This window comes from Vanessa cardui, chromosome 3, assembly GCF_905220365.1.
Source record: "Vanessa cardui chromosome 3, ilVanCard2.1, whole genome shotgun sequence".
NCBI classification, from domain to species: Eukaryota; Metazoa; Arthropoda; class Insecta; order Lepidoptera; family Nymphalidae; genus Vanessa; species Vanessa cardui.
Genome location: NC_061125.1, coordinates 12453593 through 12476879, shown reverse-complemented (window position 1 = coordinate 12476879; position 23287 = coordinate 12453593). Strand labels below are relative to the sequence as shown.

At 33.7% G+C, this 23287-nt stretch overlaps 1 protein-coding gene across 1 annotated transcript; it reads left to right on the top strand.

Annotated features, from left to right (window-relative positions):
- The first annotated feature begins 2021 nt into the window (after positions 1-2021).
- On the top strand, positions 2022-23038 carry LOC124543562 (exportin-4-like). Its single transcript, XM_047121794.1, has 15 exons — positions 2022-2310; positions 2416-2694; positions 2826-3653; positions 4048-4214; positions 4400-4567; positions 4992-5101; positions 6918-7074; positions 10705-10864; positions 12790-12950; positions 14179-14309; positions 14931-15082; positions 16149-16318; positions 16446-16545; positions 17550-17747; positions 19916-23038. Exons 1-15 carry the CDS (start codon positions 2260-2262, stop codon positions 20387-20389), a joined length of 3306 nt encoding a protein of 1101 aa, XP_046977750.1. The 5' UTR covers positions 2022-2259; the 3' UTR covers positions 20390-23038.
- The last annotated feature ends 249 nt before the right edge of the window (positions 23039-23287 follow it).

Here is a 23287-nt window from a genome sequence, read left to right as displayed (position 1 = left end):
GTGAGTGAATCTTCTTTTTTTAAAGTAAAAAAAAGTTCGAATATCATTTATGTGTCTACTACAAATAATTAAGAAATTTATTACTAAAATATAAGGTATATTATTCCTTATATTTCATAAATTTGAAAATTTATAATTCGAAAATATAGTGTGTGTATATTCGACTTATCAGTCATCAGATCAGATGTGTTTTTAATTATTGCATTTATTTAAGAATCGCGCAATTATATAAAGTAATTGTACTACCAACAAACACAAAAATACAACCGTTACAAACTAGAATTAATTGAAATTAAAACTTAACTTTATATTTGCGTCTTGTTTCATTATGTTTTATTAATTAGCATTTGCATTGGGATTCCATCATGACGAATGTTTGAATTGACAATTCTCGTTGTAAAACATAGTAAAGTAAACCAATTAGCTAGTCTCGTCTCATTTTGTCCGCTGCTGGATTGAAATTGAAGCGAATTAGCGAACGTAAAAATAATAGGTCACGAGTGAGGAAACTGGCGAGGAGAGGGTTCTGTACATTGAAGAGAAAGTTAAGTTAAGAAAGTTAATGTTCATTAAATAAATCATGAACATATTTAATAAATTACAACGTTTAAATTACTACACTAAAATACAAAATTTGAGAGAAAAAAGTCAATAAAAAAGTAAATCGATGGATGATTTCTCTGTTTTTTTTTAATATTCGCAATGAAGGCTACACTAAAATAATATAATTAAGAGTTTAAGAGGCCGAGTAGCTTCGACTGTGTGAATGAAGCGTTTTGAAAACAGGCTTTAATTTATTCCACGTAACTACCTACTAAAACTGCCCTAGATATTAGATCGTACGATGAGTAGTCGGATAGGTGGAACTTATTTTACAACTCAGTTGTGCTATTTAATATAAAATAACAACATATTATCAAATTAAGCCAATAATGTAAATAAAATTAAATTTAATGATTTGAATAAAAGCTATTAAAATACTCGGAATCTGAACTTAAAATCTTTAATCTGTAAATGTTATGCATGGAAATTAAATAATAAATTGGATTACATTCATTGATTTATAATACATATTCATTATTTTTGGAAAACATAGGAGAAGACAAACTTAGACCGAAGGGTAAAGAGACAAAGTTCAAGATTCAGAGTGCTGGGTTTTTTAATGTATATATAAAACCTTAAATATGATTAAAAATTTAAAAATTAATAAAAGACGTCAGATTAAGGTTAAAGATCATATGAATATTCAGCTACGTGGCCATCGCATGTCATCTATTTTCTCCTAGCAGATTTTTACATGGATTATTTTTCTCTTAAAGAGAATCACCTAGTTTTCATGTCTTTCGTTAGTTAAAAGACTCTGAATATAATTAAATTCATAATATTTTTCACAAACCATTCAATTTGGTCTCAAAGACAGTTCTGGATGTATGTGAGTTTAAGAATCGTGCATGTACTTGAAAGAAATAAATAAATATTTGAATACACGTTAAAACGATGATAAAAATATAGTCGGCTATCGATTAGGTATTAGATTACGTAGGTACCTATTCAAATAAGTATAATGTTCCAATATTTGTTTGTAAATACAAGCCAAATACAAGCTAATTATTGTTACGACAAATTAAATATTGATTGACGTTACTTAACTTTTTAAAAATATATTCTAATTTAATGACTTTATTGTATAAGTTTAATTTCAATCTACTTCATATTTTCGAAAATTTTAAGGATCTTATGTTTGAAAATAAACTACACACTTCTGTTAATAAGATTTGTAAAATATTTTCTGTTTAAAAGTATTATTTTAAAGCAAACAAAAGTACAATTACCGTTCAGCTATTTAAAAACATATATATTATGATTGAAATGTGTATATTTAAGAGATTTAAGCATTTTTTAAAACTTGTTATACCATTTTTCAAAAAAAAAATAAAGAAATACAAATGTATTGTAAATTGATCTTTTGACAACTGTTAGTCTGTTTTCTCTTTGATGATTTATGTTGATTTTCTTTTTTAGTCTGTGACGAAATATGGGGTATTAACATTTATCTCATCACATCCACAATACAAAATTAGTAAATTTTAGATTTATTACATATAAATCGTAATTGAATATATCTGAAAAAGTGCCTATATGTGAATGTCGAGATATATACGGTTGGCCACCAGATTGACGTATTGATATGATTTGGAGTAAATAAAATATTTTTTCATTCATAAAAATACTTCTATTTTATTGTATCTGCTAATAAACATGGATAATTCCGCTATACAAACATTGGAAGCAGCGGCGCAAGTGCTTATGGTAAGTTTAAGTATTAAATAAAACATAGTTGTCCTAATAACTAATGTTTTTATTTACAATAAATTTTACACATGCTTTTATATGTTTTATAATCTTATTTTATAGGCGCCGCCTAATTTAGTGAGTTCTGAGCAGCGACATCAGGCAGAAAGTGTATTCCTTGAATTTAGGAGCACCAAGAATCCATATCAACTGTGTAGAGAAATACTTGAAAAATCAAATACTGATTGTGTACTCTTCGAAGGTGCCAGTCTTATAAAGTCTGCACTTATACGAGAATGGAACTTATTATCTGCGGATGATATATCTTCACTCAGAGAATACCTATTACTTTACCTTCTTAGAAGAGAAGTACCGCCTTTTTTAAAAGAAAAGTTACTACAGGTAACATTGTATAAATATAATAATATTTAATAGCTAAAAATATTATGTATACAACTATACTGTTAGCTAATCAAGTTACAGTTAATAATTGTAAAAATCTATATTTACCTAATGTTCAATATTTTTTGTAGACTATAGCGGTAATAGTAAAAAGAGGTAGTATAAACGATGGTGGAAGAGAAAGGAAAGCATTGCTGGAGGAATTAGAAAAAATTATCCTGAGCTCCCCAATAAGTCAACAAAAATTGGCATGCTCGTTAATTTTATCGATAATGCAAGAATATGCTATAACTGTGAAATCTGCTGATGTTGGATTGATATGGGAAGTACATTTTAAACTTAAAAAAACATTTGAAGGTCAAGATCTAAAAAGAATATTTAGATTTACTGTTGGAGTATTAGAACAAATAGTTCGATCGGGGCATCAGCCGGAAGGAGAACAGGCTTCACTGACAAAACAGCTGTTAACAATTGTAGAGACTGTATTGTGCTGGAATCATGTATCACCATTGCTTTCCAAGAGGTTGATTGGTGCATTCGAAGCCATATATGAAAGTGATACTGCACCTGCGTTGCGGCTTAGTCTTAATTGGAGAGATACCATTATGCAACCAGAGTTAATAGCTCTGTTTTTTGAAATACATATGTATGTTCGAAACAACCCAGACTTGCTTAATTCATCACTTACATGTTTAGTTCAGTTAGCCAGTCTGAGTGGTGTTGTTGTATCTGCTAGTAATTTGAAACAGCAATACCTGGAGAATTATGTTAATAGTTTTGTAAGGATTTTAGGCTTCATTCAACCATCAGAAAGAGAAATGTTAGGTATATCACAAATATATCGGCGATTGGTTCAGTTTTTTACAGCTACTATGATAGCATCTACTCCTCCAGCTTTTCTTCAATATTTAACCACCTATACTTGCCATTGCATTAGAGGATCAGTTATTGAAGAAGGTGTAAGTACTGGTTTCATATTTATATATACAGGGTTAATGGTAATTTGTTTGCCGTCTCCCATTTTTTAATTCGGGCCTATAACGATTGTTTAAATATTGACAAATATCCAGTGTTTGTCCCTTTTTATAAATCAGAAGAAAAAAATAGGTTATAATTGAAATTTTTTTCTAAATAAATTTTTGAAATTGAATTTTTGACAAATTTTGAAAACAGCAGCAAAACGTGATAACTCAAAAATGGTTCATATTTGGATAATGTATATGGGGGTTAAATTATTGAAAATAGTCACCTCCTAACGGATGTACGTTGAATTACCAATAACCCTGTATATCCATCAGACAGATGTATAAATAGGATTAAATTATATGTTACAATAAACTTATGCATTTTTAGGTAAATGATGATACGGTATGGAGAGAATCTTTGAATAAATTTCTTCATACCTGGAGTTCCTTAGTCCACGATGCAGATGGATTTCCAAATGCAACTTTAATGAATCCTTGTATAGAAATTTTCAATACATATTTGCAATGTCGCTTGGCACCTCCAGATGGAACGAGGTACAGCACACTATATTTAACATCCTACCACCCAAATCTTTTGTAGGCAATACTGCAAAATGAAAATATTGTCCGTAATTTTAACTTAATCCATATAAGTTTTTGATCTTTTTGAAAACAATATAACATATTATATATGACATATTTTACTTAGTGCTTCAGTTAAAATTATTTTCCCTGTATAGAGGCACAGAAAGTAGTGATGGATGTAATGATGATATTAAGGATGATATGGAAGAAGATGAACGGCAGCTGCACAGTAATATTCTGTTGACTATTGGAGCTATTGCCAGAAAAGCACCGGCTCATTGTTGCCATGTGCTACATACACTTCTCACTGATAGGAGCAAAAGGTAAGCCATATATTATTTTAGTCTTCACTTTTCACTTGTACCATAATTGTGTACCAATTATTTTTACTTCTTTATTGCTATCTTTAATATATTTTCCATTACATTACTATTGTTACTCAGTGCCAAGTATTGTTTGTATAATGCATCCAAAAATATGTTTTTTTTATAAATCTGTTTACTCCAAAGATTTTGTATCCCTTAGGTTTAAATTTTTTGTTGATAGTTTTAATTTAATTTTATTAATTATCTGTTCTATTGTTATCTTTTTTTTATTTTTTTATTACTAAGAAACATTTGGAATGTTTGGAAAATTATTAAATTAGATTATGAATGAAAGTCGGATTCAGTTCCATATCAGAGTCTGTTTAAAATTTGTGTGAAATTATATTTTGTATTGATTTTTTATAATTTATTCTTGTTATAGACTTGAAAGTCAATTACAGCAGATGCACATGGGTAAAATGCAAAACATGAATGCTGGAGACCAGCTTGTTACTCTGTTTGAAGATCTGCATTGGATATTAATGATAACCGGTAAGGCGATCCCATACGCATTGCATACGACCTTATTATTAGACCCTCCACCCACTAGAACTCTATTCTACGTTACTTAATACTCACTCTTGTTTTATAACTTTTACAGCAAAACATTTAATTTACAACAGTGATATTCTATAATATGATAAACAGATATGTTATATTCATACTAAACAACAGAAAAAAGTGTGCCGCGCCGGGGACCGTTCATTTTAGTTTATTTTTCGTTATTACTTTTCGTTAAAAGTAAAAAGGATAGCTTGATAAAAACAATAAGTAAAAGGGATAACTAGATGTTTTAATTATGCAAAACGTATTACTACGTAATTATGATGTATTATAACGTATTACTACGTAAAACGACTAAAGGCAAACGTCCCAATTAGGACGTTTTCTAGTCTTCACATTTTGCGCGTTCATCATTGATTTACAATATTTCTTCTTGATTTTTATAAGAATTACGAAATAGAAGTATTGGTATTTTTGATCAATTAATCATATGGCTTAATATTGATTATTATGTTTATATTTGCATATAATATTTTTTATACATGGTTACGTAAAATATTCTTTTGATAAAGAACTACCGCGGACGTTTCCAAGACTGCTAGCCATTTATAAAGGAAAAGGATATGTTCTGTATGTGCTCGGTAATAGGGTCCGATGGAAACTTCTCCTTCTGCTGCCTTTCTTGATGTTAGGCCAAGTCCTACCTTCGGCTTTGGCTTTGGTCGAAAGCTGAGGCGATAATCGATTAATCGATATAATTCCGAAGGAAAATCGAGTTTCGTTCGACACTTAAAGCACTAATACGTATTTTCTCTTTATCTTATAATCCAATGGGACGGCAAAACAGTTACGATTGGCAGGATTTCAGACGCTTGCTTTATGAGGCATCAAAGATAAAACAATGGAAATTTCCAAACGAGCTACTACTTACATAAAATTTGATTCCAGAACCTCACGGTCACATAGCTAATAAGTCAACCTAGTTTCATAACTTTTATAGTATCCGTCCCGGGTTGACAAGTATGAAGTATCTCGAAAATTTTAAGATAAATAAATAAATGATTTTGATAATTGATCAAGCTGTAAGGCCAAGTTACGGGCTCGCGTTAAATGTTTGGGCTAGGTTAGCATCTATGATGGGTCGCAAGGTCTCGGCTTCCAGGGACAAACATGGTTGAGCATTTTTTGGGTACTAATCGCAAGTACTATGTGGTCGAAGACCGATCTAACGATATACATAAAACTTTGGAGCCGAGAGCCATCCCTAACACCGGCTCGAAATAGGCTATTTGACTGGTTTTTAAAATCCATTTGATATTATTTAGTAGAAGTTAGGGAACCCAGTAAAAGTTGTGTTTTTTATTTCTAGTACATATTTGCCGAAAAATATCATCATATTAAAAATTCCATATTTAAATAGCGCCCAAAAACGCTACTTGGACAATATGGCGCTGCAATGGGGTCGGTGACGTCACTTTCTTGTATTTTATCTATAATATATATATATATTATTTAATCTGTGGTACATATAGGAGAAAAGCAAAGTTTACAAGAATGTGACTTCATCATAAGCCCGGTAAAATTAGGAGCGTTTTGTGTCACGTAAAAACGTTTGAAAATTTTGCAATTTATGGATTTTTGAATAAATTAAGTATTATTTTCAACTTTCTTTTGTAAATAACCATTTTTAAACTCATACCTAACATACACTGATTACAATAATTGATTACAACAATTTATTTTTCGTATTGTCAAATAGCCTATTAATATATAATATATCAGCTAAATCCTTCGTTATTTTCAGGTCATTTCCTCGCTTTGGACTGTACGGAGGGCGAAACAGTGATAATACCATCAGAGCTCGTGGAGTACAGCGTGGCGCAGAATGCGAATGTGGACGCTTCGTTGCGATACTTGGTTGGCGAAAGTACAAGCACTGAGAACGTTGACGATATCTTAAAGTGAGTATATTTTTTTCATCATACACTGCCGTTAACTGACATCTGATCTATTTTAATTTTTGATGGCATATCAATAAGAAAAACATTCTCTATCGACATATATAAGCGGTTTTTTGATATCTTGATTAGTTTTGGAAATAATTTAATGGTAATCATTTTCATAAGCAACATAGATTTATATTTTTAGCGCCAACTCCTAAATACATAATTGAATTTAGGTAGACAATTCCATTATAGGTATACATATAAATTGTTCCTGTGTGATGTTATTGTTAAATTCGCACCAAAATGTACGTTACTCTTTGGGTAATAAAAGGTTAAAAGTTTAAGATTTTTCTCGATGAATTGCATCTAAACACTATTTTTTTATGCCCAATTTTTTTTTAGTACACTACACACATGTAGTACACATGTAGGGTACATTAAAATCACAAAATATTCATACTTGTTTGTACTCTACTGTTATTATTAATTTTCTCTATAATTTAAATATAAATCTTATGAGAAAACAAATGTATGTGGCCGTAATTATAATCATAGTCACTATTAATTAATAAAACGTGTTATATAAATTAATATTACTTAATATTTTACCCACTTGTCAAATTTAAGTGTTGTTATGATCATAAAAAATAACATAAAAATACAATGTTGCATTAACGACTTAACAATACATTACAAAGCATGTAGCTACAAGATATTATCTTACAATGACAGGAAACAGTTCTTTGAAGATTTTTTCATCTTTCTTTGTAGATACGTTATCAGTAGTCTTCTATTTCTGTTCGTATTGATATGATAATTAAACGTGTGTGACACGTGGAATCATAATGTAGTTTTTAGTCAAAGTTCAAGATATTTCATAAGATAACGATCAACCGCACTATTCAAATATATTTGTGAGATTACGGATTAAGCTTAAATTATATACATATATACATAATGTATTGTATACTCATATTAATAAGGTAGGCCAATTTTTGTCCCAGTTCTTATGGGTCGATAACTATAGAAAATTGGTTATCGTCTCATTTTGAAGAGCTATAGATGTGCAGAAAAATAATGAGGATTCTTTATTCGGAGGAACAATTATTTAATATTATAGAGCCGACAAAAGCTGCTGGCCCGCTAAAGATCGGTACTGTACCGATAGGCTACAGGCTGTTTAAGTGAAAAATGGAAAATGTAAACAAAATTAAAGAATGTTGCTATGGATAAACTAATTCCTTTGAATAAACGCGACGTTCGCGTCAGATCCTATAGTATATATTAAATAATAATAATAATAAACAGCTTTATTGCACACAGAAAATAAAGAAAAAAGCTTATGATCAAAATCACTACAAAAGTATGCAAAGGGCGGCCTTATCACTAAGAAGTGATCTCTTCCAGGCAACTCTACTAACCCTAAATACAATAATCAATACAACAGATAGGTGCGAGCATACTTAGCTGCTAGTAGTGAAAGGGTTAGAGGAGGTTTAATTTATTGACTGGTAATGCAATTTAACACGGGTTTTGAATAAATGAAGTATTGGAGACTGACGGACTTGAGTTGGTAGTGCATTCCACAATCTAACCGCCTTTGCCGTAAACGAATTCATGTAGGAATGGGAGTTACAAAAAAAGGTATACTTAATTTATTATCACTCTGAGAGCGAAGATTAAGCTGAAGAGTAGGGTTACCAAGGAAGGAAAAACGTTCTTTCAAATAAGACGTGGGGCAAGGATGAAATAGTGTGGAATAAAGGAGCGAAAGGACGCGTAAGATGCTTTACTCGGAGCCATCCCAGTTCAGATCGATACTGGGATACATGATCGTATTTTTTGAGTCCAAAAATAAAACGGATGCATAGGTTCTGTAGTCGTTCAAGTTTTTGAATCAGGTCCTCCGTTAAATCAGGATAACAGGAGTCCGTGTAGTCCAAAATTGGAAGGAGAAGAGCATTGGCAAGTGTTATTTTGGTTTTAATAGGTAAGAAATTTTTCCATCTTTTTAATGAGTGTATCGCTGAAAAATATTTTGCGACTTATTTCAGCTACGTGAGGTCGCTATGAAAGAGATCTATCCATAATGACGCCTAGATTTTTAACAGCGTCGCTGTAAGGTAATAGTGAGTCGTTGAAAACAACATCCGATAGGCCAACATAGTCAATTTTGGATAGCTGTTTTGTGGTACCTACAATACAAAGCTGCGGTTTATTTGCATTGACATACAAACCAAATGACCTTCTCCAATTGGTAATAATGTTTAGGTTGGTTTTTAATTTACCTACCGCTTCAGAAATGTTCTCAACTGGGGTAGTCAAATAAATTTGTAAGTCGTCAGCATAAAGATGAAAAGAAAGAGTGAGGAGTTCAGTAAGACTATTGATAAAGATTTACAACAGGAGTGGAGATAGCACACTACCCTGAGGCACTCCAGCACTGAGACGACAGTACGAAGAAAATCGTTCTCCGCTATGGATACGTTGTTGTCGCCCATACAAATAGGATTGAAACCAGTCTAATGTGTCCGTAGATACGTTTATAGATTTTAGAACCGCTAAGAGAATGTCATAGTCAACGGTATTGAACGCATTACTAAAATCTAATAATGCTAAGGTGGTGACATGTTTCTGGTCCATTCCAAAACGGATATGATCAAGAACCTTCGTGAGTGCCGTCACAGTGCTGTGTCCAATTCGAAAGCAAGACTGGAATGAACTCAAGATGTGATTTTGTGATAGAAATAGGGAAAGTTGAGAATGGACAATACGTTCAAGAATTTTAGACAAGAAGGGAAGGATTTAGGATTAGAGATCTTAGGGATAGTTTGGAGCAGTGCGCCAAACATTGGGGAAAGTTTTAGATGAAAGAGAAAAGTTAAAAATATGACAGAGTACATGCACAATTTCGTTAAAAACCATTGCTACCAATTTACGGCTTATATCATCACTGCCAACTGCATCAGACGAAATGGAAGACATTTGTTTTTTAACGTCATGGGCAGTAACAGAAGCAAAATAGAACGGAGGGAAAACAGTCTTAAGCGTGCATTAAAGGAAGAGATAGTATTAGATTTATTAGGAATACCGGAGGTAATCCTGGAGAAATTATCATTTAGAGTGTTTAAATCTAAATGGTGAGGAATACTTGTCTTCGATCTGCCAATTCCCAGCGAATTTAAGAAAGTCCACACTTTAGATGCTTCCTTATTTTCAACTGACGAGTAAATGTATCTCCTTTGAGCATCTCTGCACATCTTGTTACATTGATTACGGAGTCGCTTGTATCTACTGAGATTATGCTCGGTTAGTGTGGATTTATAAATAGATTTAGCGTTATTTCGCTTTGTCATGACCACTTTAATCTCCTCATTAAAGTGTCCTATTAAGACCTAATCTTATAATTATCCAAGCCAATAGTAAATACCTATTTAAATCTTCTGTGACCACTTTATCGTCTTTTCGTTGGGGACATTGCGTTTATATGACATTATAATATATTATATAATATACATATATATCATGTTTAAATAATTTAATTTTTATCTTTTTATTGTGGAAAGACAAACTATGAGCAATTATGATATATTGTAATTGTAAATAGTACCATAAAATGGATATTAAAATTTGGTAATATTTTAGGTTGGTGGGTGAAATTCTCCGCATAAGCTCATACGAGTGCGCGGCGCTGGAGGCGGGACTGGCGTCGGTGTTCAGTCCCGAACTGTCGGCGACTCTCTCGTGGTTGCTGAAGATATGGGCCAATGCGTATCTCGTCTTGCAGCCGCCTCAATGCTCTGAGGTATATCATTTATTATATATATATATATATATATATATATAAGATAGGTTATTGTTTCTCTGAAAAAACAAAGATTTGTTTTATTTAACACGCCTTTACAATATCATTACAATTATCATTAAACTATTACAATTATACATTTATCTTACCTGAAAATACAAAGAAACGACATTTAAAGTTCACTAATATCGCCTCCTCTATTATATCTTTTTATTTTCTGACAAAATCAAAGTTCAAAATAATCTAAACGTTATCCGTCATTCTGTCATTCAACCCTCAAAATGCGCGGCAAACTGACTTTCAGTTACAGATTAAAAACGCGCGGAGCGCAGCAAATTTGGAATGATGAAATGTCATTTCATTACATATATATGTCGGATAGACAGTGACATCAGTACGATCGTCAGACATCATAGGGGTGTATTACTAGGGTGATCGAGCAAAGAGGAAACCGCGAATACAGAAACACGTTTATTCTACGTTTAAAGTACTTTATACACTAATTCAGTATCACACTGGGCAACGAAGCGAATGACAGTTCGTAGGATGGAGGTACTGATCTTCACGAGAGCGGAATCGTAAGTGAGTCGTCTCCGTCGTGACGTCACGACAGTGCTGCCGCCTCGCGGTAATCGTGCCGCGCTTCGTTACGCTAAGGAATTCATGACCGTCTCCGACATATATATATATATATACTTTTTACTAGGATAACACGGTTAATAAAAAAAAAATTGAGTTTCTCTGTAAGAGAAAATTTAATGGTCAGTTTTACATACCTTACATTAATAAAAATAAAATATAATAAGATTGTATTGCTTTTCAAAAAAAATATATTTACGCACCTGTAAGAGACGTCATTTAATGTTACTATTAACAATGTCTTGTACTAAATTACAAAATTATTTACTTTTCTAAGAATTCTCTATTGATATTTTTTATAGGTAACAAAATTTAGTTGTCATGATGCGTTCGATGACAGTTCATACGTGGAATTCAAATTAAAGAAAATACTTTTTCTTTACATATATACGTGCTTAAATATGTTAGAGATTATGAATTTACACGTATACGACCTCATTTATATGTATGACAATAACACGCAACGTGATTTAGTTTAATAGGTTGTCAGTCCTTTGTTGAAAGAGGCTATCAGCCTCTTGGTCCTGGAACAACGCCAGCGCCAGACGAGCGTACTGACTGATTTAGTAAAATCATCAAATTGGTCGACAAAAGTGATCGTTTATATGGCTCATTTGTGTATTTGTTAATGCGACATATATATTTATTTACAAAGTCGCTTAACGATATTTGTTCCTGTTTTTTTTTATGTATAGGTTTATTGAGATGAATAGTTTATTCAAGCACTAATAGCAAGTAGTGTCTATGTGTAATATATGCATAATATGTAATATAAACACTGATAATTCTAGATATTTCTAAAGTGGTGATGATTTTTCAGTTATAGTGGTTTATTTTCAGAGCGATTTTAAGAAATACCGCATTAATTCTTATGTAATTAAGTACCTTACATACATTGTCCGTGAAATATAGATATGGCTCTTAACAGCAATATAATTTAAATAAATATTTTCGAAGATGTTACAGATTTAAAATGCAGATCATAGCTATTTTTACTGTTTTATGACAAAGAAGCCTGTGCCGTTAAAGTGTGTAACAGTACACACTTCCAGAGAGATTCATTAACTTTTTAAAGGCCCGACTTGCGGGTTTAACCCTTATATCTTACCACTGGACTTGGTGGGCTTATTATCGTTAAAATGTCATTATAGCGGGCCATATACTACTAACATGGATATTGGCCCTCGGCGGGCCTAAGTTACACTGCTACGTTGCATCAGAGCAACGTGTGTGTGAGCGAGACAGGTGTAGCTATCGTAAGGAGAGTGATGAGACGGCGCGCGCAGGTGCTGGAGGCGGCGTTCGGGCGCGGCTCGCGCGGCGTGTCGTGGGTGGTGTCGCTGGCGGCTCGTCGCGCGGCCGCCACGCTGCGACACCTGGCCGCGCAGCCGCCCGCCGCCCGACACGCGATCGCGCTGCTCGCAACGCTGGCGCACCCGCAGCACAGGTACGCCCGCACGCTAATATGAGACAACATCACATACACTCTGATCCCTATGTAAGTATAGTACGACACAAATTAGATGTAGCATCGGAAAATGCAATGGAATGATAATGAAACCGATTACTGCCGATTTACACCCGCAGCACAGGTACGCCCTCGCCGCACGCTAATATGATACAACATCACATACATCACTCTGAACCCGATGTAAGTATAGTACGACACAACTTAGATGTCGCATCGGCAAAATTCGTAAAACCGATCACATCCGAATTGAGTACGCTATCCCAAATTATCAATATTTATTATTCATGCGAATATGATATTTGCACAAACGTAATAACTTGTAATATCATATGACCTAATATATTCGTCAATTTGACGGGTCGATTTACATGCACATGCTTTCTCTGCCGATTTACACAACCAATAGAAATAGCTCCCTATCGCGCCATTCGACGCTATTCGTCGCTATACACACGCGTCAGAAAAAGCAAGTGCATGTAAATCGACGCGTCAAATTGACGAATATATTAGGTCATATAATTTTTCTAGTTATTACGTTTGTGTAAAGATCAATTCGGATGTGATCGGTTTTACGAATTTTGCCGATGCGACATCTAAGTTGTGTCGTATTATAGCTGAAGCACTTGTGTTATGGACAATCAGAAGTAACGACGGTACCACAAACACCCAGACCCAAGACAACATAGAAAACTTATGGTAATCTACATCGATTCGGCCGGGAATCGAACCCGGGACCTCAGAGTGGCGTTCCCATGAAAACCGGTGTACACACCACTCGACCATGGAGGTCGTCAAAAATGAATCATGACTACGCGGTTCCTTGCACACGCCCAGAATTATATGTGATTTCTGCTATAAACAATAAATTATCATTACATAGTAAAAAAAAAGGTCGCTTTCTCTGTCCCTATATCCCTATATATGCTTAAATCTTTAAAACTACGCAACGGATTTTAATGCGGTTTTTTTAATAGATAGAGTGATTTGAGAGGAAGGTTTTTGTTGATGTCGTCAATATATAAACTCGTAGTATATTTATGTATCAGTTACTCGTCCAAAGTCGCTAGTATATTTATAAATTCCTTTTTTATTCTTCACTACTTAGTACTTTATGTCTTTTTCAAGGTTTATTATTACATATTCTTAGTAAGAATTTTGTGTATATAGTTAAATCATTTTAATATGGTAACATTCTTTTTCTCAGAGAAAATCCATTAGCCAGTTGCAGCGAGTTCCTGGCTTTAGTCGTATGGGAGATGCATGGAAGTAACTTGCCCGGTGATCTTAGAAGAGAATTACATAGAGTTTTTGCAATTGCTGCTACATACGCAGAAGGTATGCTTGCTCTAATTTATACATATATATAAAAACATGAGCCGAGATGGCTCAGTGGTTAGAACGCGTATCTTAACCGATGTTTTCGGGTTCAAACCCAGGCAAGCACCGCTGTTTCATGTGCTTAATTTGTCTTTATAATTCATCACGTGCTCAGCGGTGAAGGAAAACATCGTGTGGAAACGTGTATGTGTCTAATTCAATCGTAATTCTGCCACATGTGTATTCCGCCAAATCGCATTGGAACAGCGTGGTGGAATATGATCCAAGCCCTCTCGTTAATGGGAGAGAAGGCCTTAGCCCAGCAGTGGGAAATTTTGCAGGCTGTTACTTAACTTTACTTTTATATAAAAACACCTTACTAACAGGATATTGCAGTTGTAACAAATATATTCACATATAAAAACAAGTATAAACACAAATAAATTTATCACATAAAAGTATTGTATGAAATGTTTGAAATAAAAAGTAATAGTAGAAAATAAAATAACTTATAACAAATGAAAAATATTATAAACATATAATTTATCACTGCATACAAATCCTCATATTATATAGGGCTACTACGTCATAGACAATACATAAGCTTGATTAAACAATTAATGTTTATCTATGTCACAGGTGATGAAAGAAACCGTCTGTTGAGTAGTACGGTAACCCTACAACACAAGTTAATGAACATACTCAACATGGAATCTGATACGGAACCCGTTCGCAACATGCTCGCTGACACGCTCGACTGCTTCATAGGAGTCACTGAAGGTGTTCTCGAAGTAAGTTATAAGTTACACAACATCGTTTTTAACAAACAACATCATCATTATTCTCATCATCATCACCACTACCACCACCACCACCAACAACAACAACATAATCACCTCTGAAAATAACACCACCACCACCACCAACAACAACAACATAATCACCACTAAAAATAACACCACCACCACCACCACCACCACCAACAACAACAACAACAACATAATCACCACTAAAAATAACACCACCACCACCACCAACAACAACAGCAACAACATAATCACCACTAAAAATAACACCACCACCACCAACAACAACATAAGTTGCTCAAGGAAGCACCACTGACGCGCACGTTACGTACTCTCAATGCGATAGCAAACAGAGTTGATTTATTTTGTTGCAGTATGAGTGAACTCGCAATAATTGCTGCTTGGAATATATCATATCCAATTTAGTATTATATATATTATTATAACATGGATAGATGTATTAATTTGTTTTTTTTTAAAGTGCTGCAATATCGAATTGGGGCACAATCCTGTAATGATATGTATATAGTGTGGCATTAAATAAATAAATAAATAAACATAATCACCATCACCCACAACAACAACCACCACCACCAACATCATCATCATCACCATAATCATAATCATCATCATCATCATCATCATCATCATCATCATCATCAAATGAAACAAACCTTAGATTTACGTATTTCATTCGATTTGCTTGTAACACAGCTATATTGTGCACTGCTAAGAGTTTATAATTAATACATATATCTTTATTTATAATACAAAACTATTACGCTTAACTACTTATTTCCACAATAATTTTTTTTTCCAAAATTTCGATAACAGTTCATTCAAAACGGTATTTTTTCGAAAAACCATAGTGAATATAGTCATATATATCAAGCTCATGACCAATGATTCAATGTCAAATGTTTGTTTGGATCTAAGCTTAATTCTATTGGAATAGACTATATGCAATGTTAGTCACTAATACTATAGTGACTTACATTGCATACTTAATACTTCATTAAAATCTATTTAATTTAACACACTACCTTTTTAGGTTGGAACGATAGATGAACAATTTACATTACTAATGGGAGCTTTAGATAAAATACCCGGTATTATTTTCCGGTATCACAACTACCCTGGTGTAGTGTTGCCCGCTTTAAATCTACTAGCCAAGAGTGCTAAAAGGATGCTGCATTCGGTTCAACTACAAAATGTTACTAAGTGAGTATATTTGTAACTTTTTTCTTTATCGTATCATTATTAGTAGTATTTATTTATATGTTAATTTAATAGTAATAATATTTTAATACTTAAATCACTAGAGTTATAGTAAAATATTTTATTGTAGATTTCTAGAAGTATGCAATGCTACATTTGAAGTTTATATGAGGTGGAATTCTGGAAAAATCTCGAGTATTCCACAAGACGCAGAAGAAGAAGCATATGAGGTTTGTATTCTATTACATTAGGATCTAAACGACATTAATTATTTTTACACATTTTTCATCTAAAACATTCTTATTTTTTAAAATCTATAATAATGTGTTTTTCTTAATGGCGGATTTACCAATAGGCTAAGTAGGCTTGATCCTAGGACGGCTTATTTAAAGGGGCGGCAAATTTAGCACAAATCTGTTACTATCTTACAGACATAAAAAAAAACTTAGCATTATATGAATACATATTACGTCTGTCATACTCGTCACTACATAGTGGGTTGGAAATATATTCCAACATACTAATAACGGAAAAAAGCCGATGTAATGAGGGCGATAGAACGAAATTTCAGAATAAATGTAGTCAATATGATTATGAACTAATGTTTTGAATTCAAAAGTCAGTAAGGGCGGCAAAAGTTGAATTTACTAGCCTACTAGCGGCAAATTTGCAAATCTGCCGCTGGTTTTTCTTAACTAAAACTATGCATGGTGCGTCTTCGACATTAACTCCTAAATAGCATCTTTGGAGAATAGTAAACCGTTTCTTTTTACTCTCCGCGAGGAAACGTAGAGGCGTAAAGAGAGCACGTGTAGTAGCGCTGTGAATTGAATTGAACTGAGCACGTGTGTGCGTGTGTGCGTGTGTAGTAGCGCTGTGAATTGAATTGACCTGAGCGCGTGTGTGCGTGTGTAGTAGCGCTGTGAATTGAATTGACCTGAGCACGTGTGTGCGTGTGTGCGTGTGTAGTAGCGCTGTGAATTGAATTGACCTGAGCACGTGTGTGCGTGTGTGCGTGTGTAGTAGCGCTGTGAATTGAATTGACCTGAGCACGTGTGTGCGTGTGTGCGTGTGTAGTAGCGCTGTGAATTGAATTTAACTGAGCACGTGTGTGCGTGTGTAGTAGCGCTGTTGAATTGAATTGAACTGAACACGTGTGTGCGTGTGTGCGTGTGTAGTAGCGCTGTGAATTGAATTGACCTGAACACGTGTGTGCGTGTGTGTGTGCGTGCAGGACATCTGCGCGCTGATGGAGGTGATCAGCAGCGTGTCGCGCTGCGGCGCGGGCTGCGGCGCGGAGGCGGCGTGGGGCGCGGCGTGCGCGCGCGGCCTGCGTCTACTGCTGCCGCTCGTCACGCCGCCGCTGCTGGCGCTGCCCACGCTGGCCGCGCGCGCCTACCGCATGCTGCGCGACCTCGACCAGGCCGACCAGGTACACACTACAGGCCCTTAGTCCCCCACAGCTTTCAGCGGTGCGGGATGAGATGCGGCGTGAGGGGCGGCGGGCGGTGCGGATTGCGATGGTATGCCACAGCTCGACCAGTTGCGACCGCGGCGGTCAACGCGCGTTAAAAACAAAATTTCAAAATCAAAATAAACTTTATTCAAGTAGGCTTTTATAAGTACTTTTGAATCGTCATTTTACAATTAAGTGAAGCTACCACCGGTTCGGAAAGTAGATTCTACCGAGAAGAACCGGCAAGAAACTCAGTAGTTACTCTTTTTTAACATTTAAAAAATACAACGTCATGTTAATTAAATACAATTATTTCAATTAATGTATCCTGCTTGGAAGTCAACGGGTATTAACTCCACGCTTTTTTATCATCTACAAAATCTTGTATCGAATAGTATGCTTTTTCTACCAATGTATTTTTAACAAACGATTTGAATTTACTAAACGGCAAAGTTAAAAATTTCTGCGGAATTTTATTATAGAAACGGATACCTTGCCCCAAGAAGGATCTATTGACTTTGCGGAGTCGGAAACTTGGCGTTATAAGTTTATCCTTACTTCTAGTGCATATACAATGATTATCACTGATTTTATCAAAGTGATCAATGTTACTGTGAATATACATGATACAATTATTTGTTTTGGTCGCGCGTTGGCTAGTCCGTCCACCTGATGCCGCCGCGCGCGCCGCTTTGAGCTGTGGCCGCCTCGATGCTCTCTAGTACATTTGTTTCGCTCGCACAACGCGCCGCCCGCCGCCGCCGCGCACCGCGCCAGTCAACCCGCGCCGCAAGCCGCGCCGCATTTCGCGCCGCGGCTAGCTGTGGCCAGTGTTGGGCAAATTTTAATTGCAGGAACAATTAAAGATTAACAATTAATTAATTGTTAATTGTTACTACTACAGTTAACAATTAATCAATTGTAATTGTGGAAAATCACAACTAACAATTATTTAATTGTTAACTGTATTAGTAACAATTAACAATTAATTAATTTTTAGTTGTTTTGTTAATTTTAATTAAAAATAACAATTAAAAATACTGCTGTAAAATATAAAGACTTGAGCGAAGACGACGACTTGAAATGTTTTTGTTTTATACCTACGCTGAAGAAATATTTATCAATGCAACTTTATATTATATAATATAAAAATAAACACTTTTTTTCCGTGGAAAGAGAGATTTAGAAAAAATAAGCTTAATACTTAGAGCCTTTGACCACATTTTTATTCGTCTGAAGTCTAATACTTATAGGTTATAGCTTAATTTTCCTAAATATTTACTAATTTCATTTTGATATATAAAGTTAATTGTTAGTTTTAATTGTTTTATAAAAGAACTAAAAAAGTTAATTGCAATTATTTTAATTGTAAGCTGCAATTGACATATGTTAATCAAATTAATTTAATTGCAAGGTGCAATTAAAAGTGTAATTGCGATTAATTTAATTGTAATTAATTTAATTGCAATTACTTTTTTAGTCAATTAATAAGATAATTGACAATTAATTGATTAATGCCCAACACTGGCTGTGGCATACTTCGTACGTTGTCTAGCGTTTGTTTTCGGCGCTCACCGCTAGCCGCGCCGCTCGCCGCGCCGCTCGCCGCGCCGCAATACTGGCTGTGGCCAGGCGGTAACAGAAACCATCCCGCATTGACCCGTCGAAATTGAAATTAACAGATTATATTCATTGATCTTTAACATGATTAAAGTTGTAGTACGACACAACTTAGATGTAGCATCGGCAAAATTCGTAAAACCGATCACATCCGAATTGAGTACGCTATCCCAAATTATCAATATTTATTTCTCACGCGAATATGATATTTGAATTTGCAAACGTAATAACTTGTAATATCATATGACCTAATATATTCGTCAATTTCACGCGTCGATTTACATACACTTGTTTTCTCTGACGCGTGAATCTATAGCGACGAATAGCGTCGAATGGCGCGATAGGGAGCTATTTCTATTGGTCGTGTAAATCGGCAATAATCGATTTTATTTTCATTCCATTGCATTTTCCGATGCTACATCTAATTTGTGTTTTACCATACATGAGTATCGTTTGAGCTTCGTTTATGGGTATATAAAATTGATTAAGTTATTTTATCTAAACAATGACATATATTTTTCCAGCTAATAAATCTTCCGATTGAAGACTTCAATATGGTGATAACGGCGCTCCGTGTGGGCCTTACGGCGGTGTCATGCGACGTGTCGACGCTGTGCTGCGACACAATCGTGGGCATCGCGAATACGGTGCGGAGTCTGGGCGACGACAACGCGTACGCGGTGTCCGTGCTTTCGCTCGCAGAGCTTTTGCTGATGCTGATCATAAAGATGGAGATCCCGCCGGACTCCATCCCGGCGGCAGGCGCCGCTATCTACGCGCTGACGTGCGTCAAGCCTGCGCTGTTGGAAGGACTGGCGCGACAGCTAATCGAGGCGTACGCGGTCAATGACCCCGCCAACGTGCCGCGACTGGAGGAGTCGTTCCGCGTGCTCACGAATGGAGTCCTCTTCGACGGCCTCAGAACGCACAAGCTCAGATTTCAGGACAACTTTGATAAGTTCCTAGCCAGTGTACACGGTTTTCTCATTGTGAAATAAACGATCCAACTGTGTTGTTAGGTTCTCAGCAGCGATACATATATTCGAGAGAATCGAATGATTCTCTCTTGAATTACTAGTCATGAAGCCACGGAGGTTTAATTCTCAATTGTGGGTGACTTCGATCGATTTATAAATTGCAAATTGAATTTCTGATTGTGGGTACATGGATGTAAGTAAGATAAGAGTGACCGACATGTCCTTCCAGAGGGCTGTGTTATAGTATTAAATATATAAACTAAATAAATGTTTTACTTATACATTATTGTCAATGGAAATTAAAAAAAAAACAGTATGTTTTTGTTCATATATTTATTTGTATGTGGCCTAAATTAAACAGGGTGAAAGTGATTTGTATAGTTTATATTATTTTCAATTTGTTTAATATTGTCGAGCGTATAACAACGAAATGTATAAGAGTTATATGATATCGAGGTTGTGAATGCGAAGTGGATAACATATTACTAATAATAAAATAATAATTTAGTACACTTTATTGTACTTAACGCTAGGGAAATTGTTATTTCCTGTACTAGCTTTTATCTTTTAAATTTTTTACACTAGATATGTAGTATCTATTGTATTTATTCGACTTTAAATCCGTCTTAATATTATAAAATACTTTATCACGTTTAGATAAGTATTTTAAAGCTTGTACGCTTTTCAGATATACGTAAATTGAATATAATTGAATTTCATGATTGTAATGAGTCTTATTAAGAACTCAGGGTAAAGGAATAATACACCTATACCACCTTAATAAAGCTTATTTTCCTTCAAAACTATTCGATTGACAAAAAATTATAAAGCTTGCCATTTGAGCTTGATGTTATTAAAATAAAATATGACATGTGTTAATAAATACTACTTGTGAGTAAACGCCTTTGTTGCTGTTCAAAATCTATGTATTTAAATGTACAATCAGAGTAAGAAAACCTTTGTCAGTTTTTGAATTTATTCCTTTATCAAGTCTTAAACTCTTAGTACCTTTTGAATCTAAACATCAAATCATTGCGACGCAATATGTCATTCTCGATCGGTAAAGCAGATTATCGCTCATACTGAGCACACGAAAATAGATCTTAAGGTGACGAACCTTTTCTTACCCCGATTGTACAAGTAGTCTTCTTAATACCTCACTCATATATGACCATCAAGTGTAGTTAACTCACAATTAGGATTTTTCTTTTTAAATATGGTTAAACTATTAGCGTAAACTATGGATTATCAAATATCTGAGATATGTTTTTTTTTTTATTTTTGGAAGTATCAAATATGTATGTTTTCTATTATTAGCAAATTAAAATGAACAAACTATTGAGTTTGTTAAGCATTGATTTAAATTAGTTTAATTTTAGTTAATAAAATGAATGCTTTATTAAAATGTTATTGTTTAAAAATAGGTATGGCTAAGAATATTAAGAGAAAAAGGATTTTGCTTATAATATCGAAAACGAAAAATGTTTTATTATTTTTTTGTTACACTCTACTTTGTTTATAAGCTACTACTGTTATTGTAATCTGTGAGTATACACAGATTATAATAAGATTTAGGATAATAGTTTTTATTACAAGTTTATATTTTGCTCATATGAATTGTTTGAGTATAATACATCGCACAGTTGTAAATTTATATTTCATTATCATATTGTGATTTGTCCTAACCCGTTACTATATGTTTTCACTATATATGACTGAAAAAATGTATATGTTCTCATAAGCTGTCATAAAATATTATACACAAGCCGTATTTTACAAATACGTCGTGATAGGGATACCGTAAGTAGATCTTAATTACTGATATGGTATAAGACACGAACTAAAATTGGATATAATGTTTGGAAAAGTTTTAAAGATAACAAGACTTGAATACTATATAATTATTGACTATATTTCTCTTAAGGATTTATGGTTTCATTATTGTAGTAAATGCGAATATCATACTTGAGTAAGCACTATATAATTGCATAGTTAGATTGAATTCATCAGTTGAATAATCTTTAATTTTTTACTCTCAATCTTGTAAATATTTTATCATCGCGAAACATAAACGTTTTGATTTAACAAAATTGGTCTTTCTGGTATAAGAATTTTTTGATTAGAATATTTCATTTAGAATTTTCTTTCCAATTATTAGAGAATTTTATTTAGAAGATAATGAGCCATAAGCATGATTTTTCAAGATGATTAAGTATTTAGCTGTAAATCCAAGTAATGTGAAAAGGATGAATATTTATAAAATATTAACATTATATTGCCTTAAATTTTACAATGTTTAATTTAACTAATGTACATAACTTTGACTATAATATTAATTTCTTTAGATAAACATTATTTAAAATTTATTTATAGCAATGAACGTGATGTAGAATACAATTTTATTTTTAATGAGAATAATCTTTAAACTTTAAAATGTACAAATATTTCGTTTTATAAATTTGTATGAATGAAATTAAAAATCTTATCCCTTTAGATATCTATAAAACTTTGTCTGAATTTTTATATTAAAATATGTTTCTACTACTACTTTTTCCTAATAATAAATTTAAAATTGTATAAGACAGTGACAATCATACAAAATGAAATATTTTTGTCATTAGAGTCAAAGCATATAAAACAATCTTAAATAAAGAATTTTATTACTATGTATTTATATTGCATTTTACTAAAACTTCTGTTCCCTTCCTTAAACAAAGCATTTACTTAAATTTTGTGTAAGATTCATATTAAAAAAATATAATACAATTCTTCTGTGGTCTACTTAAGAGCCTCCGATATTTTTAATTACATATTTAAAACGTGTCAAATAAATAAGTATTTTAAGTATGGCAGCACTTTTCCCCCCTATAAGAAGTACGAGAAAAATAATAAAGGTCACATTTTTCCAAATACATTCCC

Coding starts and splice junctions, on each gene's coding strand:
- LOC124543562 (XM_047121794.1), top strand. CDS start 2,260: ATGGATAATTCCGCTATACAAACATTGGAAGCAGCGGCGCAAGTGCTT. Junction 14,310..14,930: donor TGCTGCTACATACGCAGAAG/GTATGCTTGCTC, acceptor TCTATGTCACAG/GTGATGAAAGAAACCGTCTG. Junction 17,748..19,915: donor ACCTCGACCAGGCCGACCAG/GTACACACTACA, acceptor ATATTTTTCCAG/CTAATAAATCTTCCGATTGA.